Source organism: Rhinoderma darwinii, chromosome 1 (assembly GCF_050947455.1).
Source record: "Rhinoderma darwinii isolate aRhiDar2 chromosome 1, aRhiDar2.hap1, whole genome shotgun sequence".
NCBI lineage: Eukaryota > Metazoa > Chordata > Amphibia > Anura > Rhinodermatidae > Rhinoderma > Rhinoderma darwinii.
The window spans coordinates 561,136,641-561,157,842 of NC_134687.1; the positions used below are offsets into that span (position 1 = coordinate 561,136,641).

Genomic DNA, 21,202 nt, shown 5'->3' on the forward strand with positions numbered 1-21,202 from the left:
TGTGTATAGAAAACATATATGTTCTTGTACTTACCTTCACAGTAGACAGGAAGTCTGAGGCTTTATGCACTTCCTGTCCGCTTTCACAATCCCAAGCCTGACTTGCGCTATTAAGGAAGAATTACGTAGATATTTCTGGATTTAAAATACATGAAAATGTTTGCATTAATACTAAACAATAGTCAAAATATTAACCATGCAGGCTAGAATGGGTCCAGTGGGAATAAACTGCTGCCAGACACCTCCGACAGTTCTTATCTCCCCCGGGCAGACAAAGGATCGGTAAGTGCCCTCATACACATTAGCCGATTCCGCTGAAATAGCCAGGTTCGGCCAACATTAATCCAATGAGCATGATCCGCAACACTCATTGTTGCAACGTAGTCTGTAGGTGATGGATTGACTTTCTATGGTTTCATTCCAGTATGAAGACATAACCTAAGGATACAATGGCGGTCCTATCAGACGATGCGGTCAGCATTAGGTCAACCCTTTCACGGTGTGTTTCATTGCTTGGAAATACAACAATAGCTGTGATCTTCTGCGTGTGTCCATGGAGCTCGAAAATAACGTCACCAGTCTGGAGGGAAGATGTTTGATAGAAGAGTGCAAAGACATAATAATTTAGAGCAGGGCTTCTTAAACTTTTTCTGCTGGGCCCACCAGCCCGAACAAAGCACTTGCCAAAATTAGAAAGGTTTCTCAATTTATCTCTAATTTCACCCCTGAAACCAGTACAATATAAAATAAGTCAATTATTTTGGCAATTCAGAAATGGCTGCTGCCAGGAGCGTCCACTATATTGTAATTCCAGCCAAAACTGCCTTCCCAGCTACACTTTATTAACAAATGGGGGACAAAAAACAGCAATACAGTAAAATTCCTTCAATTTAGTATCAATGGGACCTGATATGTGCTGGATTATCAGATAGATAGATATATATATATATATATATATATATATATATATATATATATATACACACATTATATATATATACACACACACATATCTTAGTTGTCAGGGTAGAGAAACGTCAGGAAGAAAGAACAAAATAAAATGCCAACACAAAATACTATAACATGCAAAATACTATAACCTCCTTCTCTCTGCTTAGTCTTCTAATCCTGGTTTTGTGAAATTCCAGTATCCAACTGCAATATCAGACTTTCTGGATTATCAAATGGCAGATTAACCCCTTCACGACCAGCCCACGTAGATTAACGGGCTGCCGTGCTGGGCTTTTCTCCTGCAGCCCGTTAATTCACGTGGTGCCAGAACAGCGTGCACAGCGCTCTCCCTGTGCTCTGAATCTCTCAGCACACGCTGCTACTAGCAGCCTAAGTGCTGAGAGAAGACATCAGGACCGGATTGGTGTCGGTCCTGATGACGTGATCACCATGATAAACTTATCATGGTGTTCACAGCAAAGTTTGTTGCAGCAACAAATTTTCTGTGCTGTTTGTTACACTGTTTCTCCTCCCTCCCTGTCAGATCGTTCTGAGACAGTGGGGGAGAAGAAGCTGTGCCGAGCAGCTGCTGTGTGTCTCCTATAAAGACACACCGACTGTAAAAACACACAAAAACACCTCCACATAGATAGTTTAGTGTAGGCAGCTAGTTATAGTTCAGGTAGATAGTACTCAGACTAGGACAATTAATTAGTTAGTAATCAATTAGGGCTTATAATGTGTGTGTGTGTATAAATATATATATATATATATATATATATATATATATACACACACACACACACGTCTATATTATAAATATATATATATACACACACACACACACGTCTATATTATAAATATATATATATACACGCACACACGTAATATATATATTATATATAGACATATATTTAAAATTTGTTAATACTAAAAATTAATAATTAGGGATGTTATATATCTATATCATCATATAGATATATACGTACATGTAATATATACGTATACACACATATACTTATATAAATCTCTTCATATATTTTACACGTCTGTAAATTCTAAATACATTGATTCATTGTTAGGCTGTGTTCACACAGAATTTTTTGCAGGAGGAAAATTCCTCCTGCAAAAACTGCTCCGGACGTTTTTTGCACAGTGGTTTGCCAAAAACTTGTCAAAACACTCGTCGAGGTGTATTTTTTACCCTTCTGACTGATTGAAATGGGGTTTTGGAGGCGGAAACCGCCTCAAGATAGGTCATGTCGCTTCTTTTTACCGCAATGCGTTTTTTTTGCTCACGGTAAAAAAGCTCATCCAACTCCCATTGAAATCAATGGGAGACATTTTCGGGCGGTTTTTGACGAGTTTTGTGGAGCGGTTTCCGCGCCAAAAAACTTGTAAAAAAAAAAACTGTGTGAACAGGGCCTTAGGGTTGTTCATAAATTTATTGATCAATGGATTAGTGGACTTTTTCTTTGTTACTTTTTTTAAAAAAATACGTAAAAAATGGCACGCAAGTTATATACCACTTAAGAGGCATTTGCTCTCTTGGATTCTGATAGTGAATGGGGTCACTTTTGGGGGGTTTCTGCTGTTTTTTTCCCTTGAGGGCGTTGCAAATGGGACATGGCACCAAAAACCATTATAGCAAAATTTGAGCTCCAAAACCCAAATGGCGCTCCTTCCCTTCTGAGGGCTGTAATGTGTTCAGATATAAGTTTATGACCACATATGGGGTATTGCCGTAATCAGGATAAATTTCTTTACAAATGTTGGGGTGCTTTTTCTCCTTTATTCCTTGCAAAAATTAAAAAATGTCTATGTTTCTTCAGAAGAAATGTAGATTTTCATTTTCACAGACTAACGCCAATAAATTCAGCAAAAAACCTGTGGGGTTAAAATGCTCACTATACAACTAGATAAATTCCTTGAGGGGTCTAGTTTCCAAAATGGGGTCACTTTTTGGGGGTTTCCACTGTTTAGGCACCACAAGACCTCTTCAAACCAGACATGGAGCCTAAAATATATTGTAATAAAAAGGAGGCCTCAAAATCCTCTAGGTGCTCCTTTGCTTCTGAGGCCGGTGCTTCAGTCCTTTAGGACACTAGGGCCACATGTGGAATATTTCTAAAAACTGCAGAATCTGGACAATAAATATTGAGTTGCGTTTCTCTGGTAAAACCTTCTGTGTTACACAATTTTTTCTATTACAAATGAATTTCTGCAAAAAAAATTACATTTGTAAATCACACCTCTACTTTGCTTTAGTTCCTGTGAAATGTCTAAAGGGTTAAGAAACTTCCTGAATGCTGTTTTGAATACTTTGAGGGGTTCAGTTTTTAAAATGGGGTGAATTATGGGGAGTTTCTAATATATAAGGCCCTCAAAGCCACTTCAGAACTGAACTGGTCCCTGAAAAAATAGGTTTTGGAAATTTCTTGAAAATGTGAGAAATTGCTGCTAAAGTTCTAAGCCTTGTAATGTCCTAGAAAAATAAAAGGATGTTCAAAAAACGATGCAAACATAAAGTAGACATATGGGAAATGGTAACTAGTGACTATTTTGTGTGGTATTACTATCTGTTTTGCAAGCAGATACATTCAAATTTAGAAAAATGCAATTTTTTGCAAATTTTCTTTACATTTTGGTGTTTTTCACAAATAAATATTGAATTTATCGACCAAATTTTTTTACAGACGGAAAGTACAATATGTCACGAGAAAACAATCTCAGAATCGCTTGGATAGGTAAAAGCATTCCGGAGTTATTACCACATAAAGTGACACATGTCAGACTTGAAAAAATCGCCTGCGTCCACAAGGCCAAAACAGGCTGTGTCCTGAAGGGGTTAAAGGAATTTCACTGTACATACTACATAATCAATAAAGAAATCCTAAGGAGATCGTATAGCTTTACTACTGTTTAATATTGAAAAACATCATATAGAGATCTCATACCTGAACATCCCATACAATGATTGATCCATCATCACAGGCTGAAGCAAACCTAGAGGAAAAGGAGAGCGAATGTCAACAAGAATGGTCTGTACATACAGAGTAGAGTAATGCCTGGGCTCCACGCAGATCTCCGTGCCACATTGTGTGTTCTCGCCACTAGTGTTCCCCTAAGGAGAGAAACCCTTTAGTGACCAACCCATTTTGGGCCCTATTGAGGGAGCGATTTTTTTCAGTTTATTGGTCGTCGCATTTCAAAAGCCGTAACGTTTTTAAAAATTCATAGACATAACTGTATAAGGACTATTTTTTATGAGACAAGTTTTATTTTTTGTTTTTTTTTTTCACTGACAGCGTTTTTTGGGGTACAAGTAATTTATTGATGAACTTTTATTAACTTTTTGGGGGTATAATGGAAATATAAATTTTGCTATTCTTCTTTGCATCTTACTTTTACATCATGTGCTATAAATGACATAACTTTATTCTGCGTGTTGTTACGATTACAGCGATCCAAAATTAATATAATTTTTTTTATGTTTTTCTACTTTTGCACAATAAAAATACTTTTTTTTTTTAGGAAGTATATGTGTGGCAATATTCTAGAAGCCATAACTTTTTTATTTTTCCACTAACGTAGCTGTATGAGGGCCTGCTTTTTGGCAGACTACTTGTGTTTTTTTATTGGTTTTTGGGGTACGTACGACTTTTTGATCGCTTTTTATTGCATTTCTTGCAACTTTATGGAACTATGTTTTACTTTTTTTATCCCCAATATGGGACTTTACTATGCGATCATTTGATCGCTTTTATAATAAACTGCAATACTTCTGTTTTGAAGTGTATTATGCCTGTCAGCGTATGGGTAAGTTCACACGGCTTATTTTCGGCCGTTTTTCGGCCCGTAAACGGGCGAAAAATCGGAAGCAGAACGTCTCCAAACATCTGCCTATTGATTTCAATAGAAAAACGGCGTTCTGTTCTGACGGGGCGTTTTTTTACGTGGCCGTTTTGAAAAAATGCCCGCGAAAAAGAAGTGCATGTCACTTCTTGAGCAGTTTTTCAGAAAAACAGCTCCAAAAACGGCCGTAAAAAACGCTGCGAAAACCGCGAGTTTGCTAAAAAAAAAAAAACTGATAAAAATCAAGAGCCGTTTTCCCTTGAAAACCGATCCGTATATTAAGAAGTTTTTTGCTAAGCGTGTGAACATACCCCAAAACTGACAAGCATTCTAGAGGCAGGGCCTAAGAGCCACACACTGAAGGCAGACATGGGTGCCTTTGTTAGGCCACAGGCTGCCATGGAAACCATCGGCACCCCGCGAACGTGTTCCATGAAGTGCTGATGAGATGACAGAGGGAGCCCTCTCCCTTTGAAACGACTAAGATGCCGCGGTCGCTATCGGCATCTAAGGGGTTAAACAAGGCGTTAGAGCAGGAGCCCAGCGGTCTTTAGAAAGCCCGACACCCACGGGACACCTTTGCCAGTATTATGTCACAGTGCGGCCTTTTCACGGCGCTGTGGCATGAGTACCCTTAATGACTGCCGTGAAAAGGCATATTGGCGGTTATTAAGGAGTTAGGTATGTTGTAACAAGACCTAATATAGTTAGACAGGTCTGCGGTCCTTCAAATAACCAATAGCTTTCTGCCCATATATGTAAGATGTGGGCACTAATGCCTCACAGGAATTAAAAGGATGCCCTTCCCTCGCCCCTTTATCTATGCCCATGTGTGCCTTGGGCCGGATTAACAGGAGCGTGTGCGTTTCGCGCGCAAAAAACGCTGCATTATCAGAGCTTCTGAATCTTTTCTGTGAGATTCCAGCAAGCCACGCATAATCTCGCGAGATTACGAGGTAAACGAGATTTCGTTTTCCTTGATGGAAATCTCACAGAAAAGATTCAGAAGTGTCAGGATTCTGAACACACATGACGTCCAGGCTGGAGGTCATGGGTATTCATTATCAGGACAGTTGTGTATGTGGCTGCCCATCGTTCTAGTAAGAACATGATGCTGCTGTTTAAATGAATGGAGAGTAGTGCGTGATGCCGTCAGCATCATACACTTCTATTCACAACGCCCAGTTAGTAAAACAAGTAAACACGCCCAGTTAAAAACACAATACACGCCCAGTTGGACATACGAAAAAAGAACACGCCCAGTTGTCCATTTAAAACCTCATTTGCATATATATAAATTAGCTCATAACTTGGCCAAAAATTAACGTTTTTAAAAAAAAAACAACGTCACTGTTCTCTACATTGCAGCGCCGATCACATGCAATAGGAGATAGGGATTTGAGAATCTGGTGACAGAGCCTCTTTAAGGGGTTTTACACAGGACGATTAACGGGCAGACGAGGGGAACGATCAGCAGATGACAGAGTAAACGCTGGATCATCTGCTGGTCGTATCGTTTTAAAAAAGTAAAATATTATCGTTATCAGCAGCACATCTCTCTGTGTAAACAGGGAGACGCGCTGCCGACATGATAATAATGGATGGGGACGAGAGATCGGTGTAACGACCACTCGTCCCCATCCATAGCTCCGTGTGACAGGAGCAAGCGAGCGCCGATCATCGATGTCTCCTTGATAGGCGCTCGCTGTATTGGCCGCTTATCAGCGGTGTAAAAGGGCCTTAAGTATAATGTATTAGCATACAAGTGTACATTACTTACAACTTTATCTTTAACTTGTAAAAGTTCTCCCTTAATGGGATTTTAAAAAAAAGTCCCAAAAAGGCATTCTTTTTCATAAAATACATTTTATTGCCCATAAATTACATAAAAGCAAAAAACCTACACATTTTAAATATCTACACAACCATAATAACCTGAAGAATTAATTTAATAGGTTATGTAGCGTGAAATGTGAACGGGATAAAAAAAAAACACGAAAAACGACGCAGGGAATCGCTTTTTCCTATATTCACGCTGTAAAAAAAATATAAATAAAAATTTTCCTGCATAAAACAAGGCCTCAACAACCTAACCAAAAACCTTGCACCAAAGAAATGGCATGTAGTGGGGTCCCCTATAGCAATAAAACCTAAAAACGAACCAATTGGGACATATCCCTAAAAAGAATATTGTACTCAAAATAAAAAGCACAAAAAATATCTTTATTAAATATAATGACAAAATAACACAATGATAGAAAAAGAGAAATAATACAGCATATACGGAGACATATACAGCAGGGTCAGATGAAAAAGACCATGACCGACAGAATCAACCATTCATATACTAATGATCACTAACACGCTCAAATAATATCCAATAATAACACAAGCCCAGGGGTGTGTAATATAAATCCCACATATAGCAATAGCAATGCAAAAGTGGCCTATATACCATCAAGGCCTATACAAAGTGTGATAATACGTGGGAAGGGCAGGATAACATATGGCAGCATACATATGGCAGCATACATATGATGATACTACGTCAAAGCCAGCACAATGTATAAAAAGGTGCAGCTAAATAGATATGCATATAATAATGCGTAAAAGGTCAGCACAGTATAGCTAAATAGATATACGTATACTGCTAGTTTAGAGTCAGCACAAGTAAAGAGTGCAGCTATTGACGTGTGTCAAGAAATATTGTAGCTCAAATAGCCATAGAAAAGTACAGCTGCCATAGTTAAACAGAATAGCCCAAAAGTAAGTACAGGTTTAGCAAAAGCACATACACATACCCTGAGACATGTTGAGAGAGCGTGGAGGATCAGAAGATCTGGGTGAACAAACGCCTCGACGCGCGTTTCGCCCGATAGACCGGCTTCGTCAGGAGGCTCTGAAGGAAAAAAACTTCCACAAATGCCCTCCTCCATGCTACGTCTGCCCACTACCCGAAGGTTACAACATCCATACCCGTGGGCCAGTTTTTGAGGGCAAAGCGTATCTGCTCCAGTGACAGCAACTTTGAGCGTCAAGCATTGGATCTTACAGCAAGATTCAAGAGTCGTGGGTATAGTCAGAGGGTCATAAAGAAAGGCTATCTAAGAGCCAAAAACTCAACTCGCGATGAACTTCTGGTGAGTAGACCCAAGAGACATAAAACAGATCAGAATGTCAGATTTATCACTACTTTCAACCCTCATTGGACTGAGATTCGTGATATTTTGCAAAAGCACTGGCGGGTCCTTCTCACTGATCGCGACTTGGCAGGGGTCTTACCCAGTTATCCCTCCATTACTTGGAGGCGGTCTAAAAATCTTAAGGACCTTCTGACTGCGAGTCACTATATTCCTAGTGCTCCCCCCAACCCGTTTGGGAGTAGAGGCCCTACTTGGGGCTCGTATAACTGAGGTCATTGTTCTGCCTGTAAATACATTCTACGTACCTCTAACTTTCATAGCTCAAGTGGAAGGAAAGATTATAAAATTGTCTACCACATTACGTGTAATACCGTATCTGTGGTGTACTTTGCTACCTGTCCGTGTGGGCTTATCTATGTTGGCATGACCACCAGGCAATTGAAGGTGCGGGTGCTGGAACACGTGAGTAAGATCAAATCGGCACTTAATGTCGTGGATATCGACAAACTCCAGCCTGTTGCACGGCATTTTCGCGAGTTCCACTCCTGTAATCCTAAGGGTTTTGAGGTACGTGGAATTGACAAGATCTCTCTGGGCTGTAGAGGTGGGGATGTACGTGTGGCGTTATTGAGAAAAGAGATGAAGTGGATCACGTTACTTAATACTGTAGCTCCATCTGGCTTAAACGAAGCCACTAGTTTTAGGCCTTTCTTGTAATTTTTTAACCTTGCGTGAATTTTATTTTCTCTAGGGTTTTTTTCTTGTGTTTTATATCTGCTTTTGTATATTGCAGTTTATCTTGTCCAGCGAGTGGGTCTACTTCTCTATATATCTACGAGGATCGCATATGGCCTTTATTGCAAACCAGAAGCGGAGAAGTTATACACATGTTGCGAATATAATTTTGATGTATTATGTATTTTTTATATGATTATTTCTGTCAATAAGTGTATTTTTCTAAATTTTTGGAGCGATTGCTGCGTTTTTCAACTAATTATATAGGAATATATTTCTATTTATATATATATATGTATTTTATTAATATACACTATGTAGTATTTTATATCTTTTTCTTGTATATTTGATTTTGCAGCATTTTGTACATCCACCAATATATCTATTCGTGTGTATTTATTGCCGATACTATGGATTCCATTTTATTATTGTATTTTGGGTTTCACATTATCGGCTTTCCATTTGTTCTATATAATGGGATATATGGGATGGAGTATATTGATTCATTTTAAACATATATCTTGATGTATTTCACTTTTTTGTTTCATGTATATTTATTTATATATATATATATGCATTCACTTGTCACTATTTTATTTTTATATATATTTTTCTGTATTATATATATTTATTTTTATAGGGTGTTTAGGTATTGCCCATTCACATTAATGTATATTTATTATTATTCTCAGTTTACCAATAATTCACTCTTCACATTATGTACTATATTTATTATTATATAAACATGCCCCCTTTCTTCACCTGTTTCACATATCTACTGGATTACAGTTTATTTTTTTTATTCACTTTTTCCTATTGTGCACAGTCCTGTCTTGTGTGCACTTCCCCCCGTTTTTCTCATTATATCCTATTATTTTTATATTTTTTATAAACATCCTGCTTTATCTGCATTTATCCTTTATCACTAGATTCCGTTGGATGTATTCCATTCTCGTAGCTACTTCCCACTCATAACTGCCATTGTGTTAGTCCTGTCTTCTGTTGTCTCCCCTGTGGTGTCCGCACAGACGCTCGGTTGCGCATGCGCAGTGTGGCCTACATCCGGGAGTGCCGCTTAGCGTCCTACGTCGCCATGGTGATTTTTCATCATGCGGCGTCTCTCCATCTGACGCGCTGCGTGTCCCGTGATGTGGGCGTCACTGGGCGTGTGTTCCGAGCGCCGATTTGCGCTCATCACAGGTGAGCCTAACTTTATGTTCACTAATTATAACCCTGGAGTACCATTTTAAATTAGCCTCCTGACGAAGCCGGTCTATCGGGCGAAACGCGCGTCGAGGCGTTTGTTCACCCAGATCTTCTGATCCTCCACGCTCTCTCAACATGTCTCAGGGTATGTGTATGTGCTTTTGCTAAACCTGTACTTACTTTTGGGCTATTCTGTTTAACTATGGCAGCTGTACTTTTCTATGGCTATTTGAGCTACAATATTTCTTGACACACGTCAATAGCTGCACTCTTTACTTGTGCTGACTCTAAACTAGCAGTATACGTATATCTATTTAGCTATACTGTGCTGACCTTTTACGCATTATTATATGCATATCTATTTAGCTGCACCTTTTTATACATTGTGCTGGCTTTGACGTAGTATCATCATATGTATGCTGCCATATGTTATCCTGCCCTTCCCACGTATTATCACACTTTGTATAGGCCTTGATGGTATATAGGCCACTTTTGCATTGCTATTGCTATATGTGGGATTTATATTACACACCCCTGGGCTTGTGTTATTATTGGATATTATTTGAGCGTGTTAGTGATCATTAGTATATGAATGGTTGATTCTGTCGGTCATGGTCTTTTTCATCTGACCCTGCTGTATATGTCTCCGTATATGCTGTATTATTTCTCTTTTTCTATCATTGTGTTATTTTGTCATTATATTTAATAAAGATATTTTTTGTGCTTTTTATTTTGAGTACAATATTCTTTTTGGGGATATGTCCCAATTGGTTCGTTTTTAGGTTTTAAAACAAGGCCTCATACAGACACGTCGATGAAAAAATAAAAAAGTTATGGCTGCTGAAAGGCAGAGAGGAAAAAACAAAAAAATTTAGTAGGTCATTAAGGCCTTTTCAGGCCCGGTCATGGACCATGCTCCCATACTTTATAATGGGAGCACGGCCCGCACATGCGGACGGCTGTCCACGGCCGGCTGTGTCCGTAATTATGGACCATGATTACGGGTACGGTCGTGTGTATGGGGCCTTAAGGTGCAAGACCCCTGAAATAAAAGCAGCTCCAAAACGGGGAGCTTTATTTTAAACACATAAAGGGTTGAACTAGGGCTGGGGGCGATTTTGCCAATTTTCTTATTGTTTTCTGTTTATTTAACAGTAATACCAAGAGATAATTTAATAAATTTTCTTCATATAAATAACTTTTTAACATATATTGCTATAATTATTGTACGTAGCGTAACAACTTTTAACCTCTGCAAATACTTTTTTTTATCATAAATACAATTGGAAAAATATCTATCCAATTATAATTTCTGTGTTCCCCGGCAGAGAACAGGTTAACAATATCTATAATGAATGATGCGCTGCGTGCAGTAACATCCCTCTCTGCCCGTCACCACCTCAGCCGGTGTCTGACATTGCAGGCGAGAGCAGTGTAAATTGCAGCAGGGCCGGGCGGATAGCGCCGAGCGGGCACATTGGAGAGATTACATTATAGTGTCTGAAGTCTGAGCAGAACCCTGTGCCCCACCATGGAGGGTTAAATAAATGATATTAAGGCCTGATTCACACGACTGTAATAAACGGTCCATGTGTCAGCCGGATTTCCCAGCCCGACCACGGTACATGTGAATGGGACTCCTGGCATCATAGTAATTTAGGTTACAATCACACGACAGTGAAAGAGATGGCCATTAAAAACTCATCAATTGTCAGTTTTTCATGTCCATTTTGCATCAGTGTCCCCAAATTCTCATCCATTTCCAGTCTGTGTGTCATGGGCGTTAAAAAATAAATAAAAAAAATGTGGAGTGACGCAATGTCCCTGTAGATAGTGCCGCAGTGCCCACATATAGTGGCGTAGTGCTACATTGCCCATATAGATAGTGCTGCAATGTCCCTGTAGATTGACATTGTGCCCACATCAGTGCTACAGTGCCGGCACCCACATGTAATGAAAGTGCTAGTGCCCACATGCAATGACAGTGCTAGTGCCCACATAGTGCCATCCCTCCCAATACAGTGCCACAGTGCCCATGTAGATAGTGCCACACCCTCCCTAATAGATCACATTACCTCATCCCTTGTAGATCGCACCCCCCCTCTCTTGTGGATCGCAACACCCCCTCCCTTGTGGATCGCAACACCCCCTCCCTTGTGGATCTCAACATCCCCTCCCTTGTGGATCGCAACGCCCCCTCCCTTGTGGATCGCAACGCCCCCTCCCTCGTGGATCGCAACGCCCCCTCCCTCGTGGATCGCAACACCCCCTCCCTCGTGGATCGCAACACCCCCTCCCTTGTGGATCGCAACACCCCCTCCCTTGTGGATTGCACCACCCCAGCCTCTCTTGTATATCACGCCGCTGTAGCTGAATCCCCGATCAGAGCTTTGGACGGGGATTTAGTTCCTAGTGGGAGCTACAGCGGCGCAAGCTACAAGGTAGGGAGGGTTGGGATCTACAAGGGAGGGGGGTTGCGACGTACAAGAAGTGGGTGGTGGGATATGCAAGCGGGGGATGGTGGGATATGCAAGCGGGGTGCTATCTACAGCGGGGCGGTGTGGCTATATACTAGGAGTCTCTGTTCCCTCCACTGAACTGCTGTTCCGCACTGTATTATTTTGTTCAGTACAGAACAGCAGTTCCATGTGGAAGCAGAGACAGGACGGGGGCGGACCAGGCCGAGACAGGACGGGGGCGGACCAGGCCGAGACAGGACGGGGGCGGACCAGGCCGAGACAGGACGGGGGCGGACCAGGCCGAGACAGGACGGGGGCGGACCAGGCCGAGACAGGACGGGGGCGGACCAGGCCGAGACAGGACGGGGGCGGACCAGGCCGAGACAGGACGGGGGCGGACCAGGCCGAGACAGGACGGGGGCGGACCAGGCCGAGACAGGACGGGGGCGGACCAGGCCGAGACAGGACGGGGGCGGACCAGGCCGAGACAGGACGGGGGCGGACCAGGCCGAGACAGGACGGGGGCGGACCAGGCCGAGACAGGACGGGGGCGGACCAGGCCGAGACAGGACGGGGGCGGACCAGGCCGAGACAGGACGGGGGCGGACCAGGCCGAGACAGGACGGGGGCGGACCAGGCCGAGACAGGACGGGGGCGGACCAGGCCGAGACAGGACGGGGGCGGACCAGGCCGAGACAGGACGGGGGCGGACCAGGCCGAGACAGGACGGGGGCGGACCAGGCCGAGACAGGACGGGGGCGGACCAGGCCGAGACAGGACGGGGGCGGACCAGGCAGAGACAGGACGGGGGCGGACCAGGCAGAGACAGGACGGGGGCGGACCAGGCAGAGACAGGACGGGGGCGGACCAGGCAGAGACAGGACGGGGGCGGACCAGGCAGAGACAGGACGGGGGCGGACCAGGCAGAGACAGGACGGGGGCGGACCAGGCAGAGACAGGACGGGGGCGGACCAGGCAGAGACAGGACGGGGGCGGACCAGGCAGAGACAGGACGGGGGCGGACCAGGCAGAGACAGGACGGGGGCGGACCAGGCAGAGACAGGACGGGGGCGGACCAGGCAGAGACAGGACGGGGGCGGACCAGGCAGAGACAGGACGGGGGCGGACCAGGCAGAGACAGGACGGGGGCGGACCAGGCAGAGACAGGACGGGGGCGGACCAGGCAGAGACAGGACGGGGGCGGACCAGGCAGAGACAGGACGGGGGCGGACCAGGCAGAGACAGGACGGGGGCGGACCAGGCAGAGACAGGACGGGGGCGGACCAGGCAGAGACAGGACGGGGGCGGACCAGGCAGAGACAGGACGGGGGCGGACCAGGCAGAGACAGGACGGGGCGGACCAGGCAGTCACGTTGCGGCGGAGCTTCCTCCTGCAGCACAGCACCGCTACAGAATCTATTCAACTATTCTGTTAAAAAACAAATTCATTTGATTAATCGCCCAGCCCTAGGTTGAACACAGTGAAACCCACTGAAAGTTGCTTTGCTTTCACATCTGTGTATAGTTTTTGAAGTTCTTGAGCCCCAGTAAAGCGATCCTCTGAATCTATTATCAGTGACCCCTATTCCAGGTCATTTATCGGATTAGAGAAAGATTGGGTGCAGTGGTTAAGGATCAGTAAGGCATTCCATTTTCTTTCCATTCTAGCCTGGGTCGTCCTGAGGGAATAGGATTGTTTTTATTATATCCCCTTTCTGCTCCTATTAAAAGCAGGACCCGTGCTGATGATGTACGTTGCTTGCTGTAACTACACCGCCTAATGCCTGCTCTCCTGGCTATTGATTTCCTAGTTTACCGCTGGATTGACAGGTGAGAGTTGCAAGAATGCAAGTCTCAATATTTTGCATTTTCTTCTGGACACCCGCATCATTTCTATTGATCTTTTAAGCCTTTGTAATTGCTTTTTCTTTTGAAAAACAGCAATTCTCAACACTAAATCTGCAGTTGTCACAAAACTAAAAAAAAAAGAAAAAAAGCCTATTTTTGTTTGTCAAAGTCCACATTTGTCAAGGTTACAGCAGTAACCTAGTGTAGTGAATTGCCTCTTATTGGATTTGCTGCTTAGAAAGATGGATATGTTTCCTAAAATCCATTGCCAAGCATATTACGATGTGGTCTACAAGTAGGTTACGGTCATACAGTGTTGTGTATCTGTCTCCGGTTTCTATAATCACTATATATTCTGAAACAATAAAACGTATCAACACTACAATGATAAAAGAACATCCAAGAATCCTACTCAGTCCCGTTCACATTACTTCTGTGATGTACGTTTAGCGTGTACGCCGGGAAAGCTGCTATCATAGACATGCTAAACGTGTCCAAAGGGCTCAGTTAGCCTGACAGAGGCCAAAGAGTGTCCATTTAGCCTCGTCGGGCTGGTATAGACATCGGTATACCTCTTTTTTTTTTTTTTTTAACGTATGGAATAGCGTAGTCTATCTAGCTCATATCTATCTATCTCATATCTATCGCGCTCATATCTATCTCTCATATCTATCCATCTACCTCATATCTATCCATCTACCTCATATCTATCCATCTATCTCATATCTATCGCTCTCATATCTATCCATCTACCTCATATCTATCTATCTATCTATCTCTCTCATATCTATCCATCTACCTCATATCTATCTGTATCTATCCATCTACCTCATATCTATCTGTATCTATCCATCTACCTCATATCTATGTGTATCTATCCATCTACCTCATATCTATCTGTGTATCTATCTATCTATCTGTGCATCTATCTGTGTATCTATCTGTGCATCTATCTATCTATCTCATATCTATCTATCTATCTATCTATCTATCTATCTCTCATATCTGTCTGTCTGTCTATCTATCTGTCTATCTGTCTGTATAGAAGAGCAGCTGTACCTCAAAAAAAACAAATACATTTTTATTTGAGTTAAAAGGCATATCGTAAAGTAAAACTTATGAGGAACCAAATAGAATCTCTATAATGAATGGGGCAGATGGTGACCACACAGGAATACGTACAAGAATAGGAATGGATATTCCTGTGAGCATTAATATCCCCAGGGGACAAAAAAAGCAAAAGTACCAGATCTGCCTAAACACCACAAGTAAAATAAGTTCATGAGTTTTTCCTTCCTGTTAAAATGGAGTTTCTATTATGTAAATGATTCATTGTACGATGAAGTGCAACTTTCTAATGTACACTAACAATTTCATTTCCACACCATTTTCAAAATCAACGCTAGCTGTCAGCAAATGGAAACCCTAAACCCAGAGGCTAAAAGCAGTTTAAGATTGTAAAGAAATTAGGTTACAAATGAGCTGAAATAAAAAACCAACTGTCATATATATGCGGATTAGCGTCCCACATGGTGGACTGGATCATGTGGCACCATCCATGGCACCTGAAAGTTATGGCAGTGACTCTTCAAGTGACTCTTCAGTTTTAAATGTGACCTGAAAACACATCTTTTTAGACAGGCCTATAACATTCCCTAATCTCACTCCTTTCCTTGGCCCCCCTTTTACATTAGTCATAAGAATTTTACCCCCTCAGTCAGCAGTATCCCCTACACTCCTTGCACCCTAATACTTTTCATGTCTGTCATACACTGATACTAGCTGGTGACCGGCTCATGCAGCTTTATGTGTACTACTCCATATGTATAAAAGATGGCTGGACCATTGTACAGAACAAGCACTTTCCACATTTTGTGTCTCCCTTACTTCCTCATAGATTGTAAGCTCTTGCGAGCAGGGTCCTCACTCCTCTTCTTTGAATTAGTTTTGTCATTATGTAACGTCTGATATTGTCTGTACAATGTACCCCCTTAACTGTAAAATGCTGCGTAATATGTTGGCGCTATATAAATAAAAATTATTATTAAAAGTGTGTCACATTGCTACTCAGATCCGTGCTGGCCTCAAAGTGTCTGCTACTACAACAGTGTCCATAACCGGGGCCTGAGAGCCACATGTGGTCCTCCTCAGCTCCAGTGCATGTGGCTCCCCCTGCTGTCGTCAGATACTATACACTAGTGTCACCAAGGATGTGATAGCATTGCTAGAACTTGGTAAAGTTCCAATAGTCTGCATCCGATGGAAACCTGAGAGGCCAGATTGTCAGATCAAAAAAGTTCTCCCCCAAAAACATTTTTAGAGCATATCAATACTGAAAAAGCAGGTTTACTTGGCTGCAGCGCTTCTAGAGCATAATGTTGAGTGCTTGCGCATGCACAGCCTCCTCTCCTCTGCAAACGTGGAGCACAGGTCTTCAGTTCTTGGGATCCATATGCCATATAGGTTTATAGTGGGTAGTTGTCGAATGGAACTAGTTCAGCCAGCTTCAGATGGTGCCACACCAGTGGCATTGTGGATGACCAGGGGCAAATACAGCTTAATGAGGCACTGTCACCAGATTTTCAAATCCCTATCTCCTATTGCATGTGATCGGCGCTGCAATGTAGAGAACAGTAACGTTTTGTTTTTTTTAAAAACATTCATTTTTGGCCAAATTATGAGCTATTTTATATATATGCAAATGAGCTTTGAAATGGACAATTGGGCGTTTTTTTTTCGTTATGTCCAACTGGGCGTGTATTGTGTTTTTAACTGGGCGTGTTTACGTTTATGACGCTGACCAATCAGTGACCAGTCAGCATCATACACTCCTCTCCATTGATTTACACAGCAGCGATGTAAGAAAAGAGTCAGAAGTGTCAGGATTCTGAATACACGTGAAATCCAGCCTGGACGTCATGTGTATTCAGAATCCTGACACTTCTGAATCTTTTCTTTGAGATTTCCAGCAAGTGAAACGAAATCTCGTTTACCTCCGTAATCTCGCGAGATTTAGTTTCCCTTGCTAGAAATCTCAAAGAAAAGAGTCAGAAGTGTCAGGATTCTGAATACACATGACGTCCAGGCTGGATTTCATGTGTATTCATTATCAGGACACTTGATTAACGTTAATCTCTGTTTATCTGGCTGCACATCGCTGCTGTGTAAATGAATGGAGAGGAGTTTATGACGCGGACTGGTCACTGATTGGTCAGCGTCATACACGTAAACACGCCCAGTTAAAAACACAATACACGCCCAGTTGGACATAACGGGAAAAAAACGCCCAGTTGTCCATTAGAAAGGCTAATTTGCATATATATAAAATAGCTCATAACTTGGCCAAAAATGAACGTTTTAAAAAAAAAACAAAAAAAACTTTACTGTTCTCTACATTGCAGCGCCGATCACATGCAATAGGAGATAGGGATTTGAGAATCTGGTGACAGAGCCTCTTTAAGAAAGATAGTGACACTCGATGGCAGTTCTCTTTAAGAATAATAAGGGACAATGTTTTGGTACCATTAGAAACCACTTTTAATCCAGCAATTTATTCGGTTTGCGGTATAATTCTATCCACCATCCCGCAGGGTTATTCTGACCTTTTTAATGCTCTTTGACAGTAAAGTAGTAACACAAAGAGATGTCATTTTAAAGTTTTGCACAGGATTCATTTAGTATCTTGAAAACCAATCAAAGTAAATGTTCCAATCACTGACTTTTTTTACCCATCTACAATGAGAACATGAAAATCCCTTTTCAGAGCTCGCAATAAGATATTATCGAAGCACTTGAAGCATGAAACCATTTACAGAGGCGGACGAAAACACGCCAGTGTACATATTGAGCAGGCTTGACTCATTCATCACCGCAGCCGCATAAGGCACAGTATACAAGTCAGAATTGGAAATGTGACTACATCTAAATCACGCGCGGTTATCCGTAACCTCAGTACCATATACATTTAAGGGTCAGGAGCTGGTGTGGACTTGTGACAAGCTGAATTCAAATCATGACAGTGGTGATGGCTATAGAACTACATGGTATAATGTGTGCTACCCATTGTAGCCTACACAACCAAGGCCACGATCACACTCATAGTTTTGATGCAGTTTTTTTTTAGCCAAAGCCAGAAGCGGATCCAAAAGGAAGGAAAGTTATAAAGAAAAGATTGATGCATCTCCTTTTTTTTGTGTCCACTTCTAAATTTGGCTCATAAAACTGCCACAAAAAAATATGTGTGTGATCCTGCCCTCACAAAAGTCACAGATGGTAGCACTATACCCACTGTGGGGTTTAAACGGATGCCCATTAACCCATTCCTGCTTCATGATTTACATTTACATAATGGGAACGATTTAGTTCCTGCGAAATGACATAAATGTACAGTATAGTGATGGCGCTGATACGGAAGCGGTGCCCATTCCATCACTTGCCGTATTATACAGTCACCCCGCTCTAATGGATGGTATTGGAGAGAACATCAATCCTGCCCATTTAAACAATTCGATGCTGTGGTCAATGCGGACTGCAGCATCTCAGTGATTAGCCAGAAGAAGGGGCTCCCTCAGTCACCGCATTGGCCCCCTGCAAAGCAATTGCGGGGTGCCAACGGATTGTTATGGCAGCTAGAGACTTAAAAGGCTTGTTCAGGATGAGAAAAAAATGTTTGGTTTATTCCAAAAACAGTGCCACCCTCGTCCATAGGTTGTGCGTTGTATTACAGCTCAGCCACATCCACTTAAATTGAGCTGATCTGCAATACTAGACACAACCCATTGACAGGTTTGGTGATGTTTTTCTAATCCTGGATAACCTCTTTGATGAAAACTCCCAGGTACGCCCAAAAATAAATTATTAAAAGTTACACATTATATGCTCTCCAAAATTGTGTAACTAAAAAATACAACTCATCCCGCAAAAAAACCTCAGGCGGCTACATCAACAGAAAAATTTATAAAGTTATGGCTCTCGGAATGCGAAAAGACAGAGTGTCCTCAAGCCGAAATAAGGGGTGAAAGTACGACTTGAAAAACCGCAAAATCACAAGAAAGTCACATTGTGTAACTAGAATCATTAGATACAGGTCACCATTTAGAACATCGATGATGCAGTTCAAGAGGGAAATTCACACACAGACCAGGACAAATATGGAGAAGACCATTTAAATATAATAATTCTGACCATGAAATGGCCGATAACCGCTACGTCAGAGTCTGTCACTTTTTTATTTATTTTTGTTGCACTTTTAGCTTGTTTCTTTTGTTTACGCATGATCAGCAGAATGAAGGTTTTCTCTTTTCTGCTGACCGGAGGAGGTCCCGGGGATAGGCCATCAATGTGTATTCCTAGAAAACCACTTTAAAGAGGCTCTGTCACCAGATTATAAGTGGCCTATCTTGTACATAATGTGATCGGCGCTGTAATGTAGATTACAGCAGTGTTTTTTATTTAGAAAACCGATCATTTTTTACGGAGTTATGACCTATTTTAGCTTTATGCTAATTAGTTTCTTAATAGACAACTGGGCATATCTTACTTTTTGACCAAGTGGGCGTTGTGGAGAGAAGTGTATGACGCTGACCAATCAGTGACCAATCAGTGTCATGCACTTCTCCACATTCATTTACACAGCACATAGTGTTCTTACTAGATCATTATGTGCAGTCACATACTCACACATTAACGTTACTCAAGTGTCCTGAGAGTGAATAGACATTACCTCCAGCCAGGACGCGATGTCTATTCAGAATCCTGACACTTCGGTAACGTTTCTGTGAGATTTACAGCAAGGCAAGTGTAATCTCGTTTTAAATGACAGTTTACAGATTACGCTTGCCTTGCTGTAAATCTCACACGAAAATTACCAAAGTGTCAGGATTCTGAATAGACATCACGTCCTGGCTGGTAGTGATGTCTATTCACTGTCAGGACACTTGAGTAACGTTAATGTGTGTACATGGCTGCACATATTGATCTAGTAAGAAACTATGTGCTGTGTAAATGAATGGAGAGAAGTGTATGACGCTGATTGGTCACTGATTGGTCAGCGTCATACACTTCTCTCCACAACGCTCACTTGGTCAAAAAGTAAAACACGCCCAGTTGTCTATTAAGAAACTCATTAGAATAAAGCTAAAATCGTTCATAACTCCGTCAAAAATGATATTTTTTTCTAAATAAAAACCACTGCTGTAATCTACATTACAGCGCCGATCACATTATGTAGGAGATAGGCCACTTATAATGTGGTGACAGAGCCCCTTTAAGGTATGTTCCGAGACCAAGGATGTTTTCCGCCACAGAAAGTCTTCAGCAACATCTGTATGTGTTACATGTGGATTTTGCTGCAGATTTCTTTTTGTAAAACTCCATTTACTAGATTCGTACTGGAACATTGTAAATGTGTCTGCGACAAATACACAATGTCTGAACATACAATGCTGGATCAGGATTGCTGGAACGCCGGACACCAAACTATTGGAACTGTTTTACTACACAAGGAAGCTGCAAGCAGTGCGTTGAAAATGACAAAATCTGCCTTAGTACATGTGTGTAAATTAGGCCAGGATCACACACACAGTTTTGATGCAGTTTTTGAGCCAAGGCCAGAAGTGGAGCTGAATAGAAGGAAATGTATAAACAAAAGACTGATCATCTCCTTTATTTTGTGTCCACTCCTATGTTTGGCTAGAAAAAAAACAATGCACTAAAAACTGCCTTATGGATCCATGTGGTAAGGATTCTATGGGCCCATACAATACCTCGGATTTTACACACAAATTCATATTATTTTATTTAATGGGTGCAATAAAAGTCTGTAAGATCTGAACTGATGTCTTCTGCGACTTATCTAAATAAAAGAGTAACGAGAAAACCCTGATAAATGTGAGTGTGACGCTCACAAGCGCCCATCTTGGAAAAACGGCACAGGGGTTCATAAACATGATGTTCGGGGAAAAGACCACAGTTTTCAATGCATTTACGTCAGGAAACGGTCATAAA

General features: G+C 42.0%; 1 protein-coding gene across 1 annotated transcript in view; it reads right to left on the reverse strand.

The window, feature by feature from the left end:
- Nucleotides 1–21,202, reverse strand: part of WDR41 (WD repeat domain 41) — a 50,443-nt gene that overhangs the window by 15,636 nt on the left and 13,605 nt on the right. Inside the window, exons 3-5 of the mRNA XM_075838660.1 lie at nt 3,909–3,957; nt 449–580; nt 35–97 (exon numbers count right to left, since the gene is read on the reverse strand). Coding sequence (XP_075694775.1) covers nt 35–97; nt 449–580; nt 3,909–3,957 — 244 coding nt within the window. The remainder of the gene's footprint in view (nt 1–34; nt 98–448; nt 581–3,908; nt 3,958–21,202) is intronic.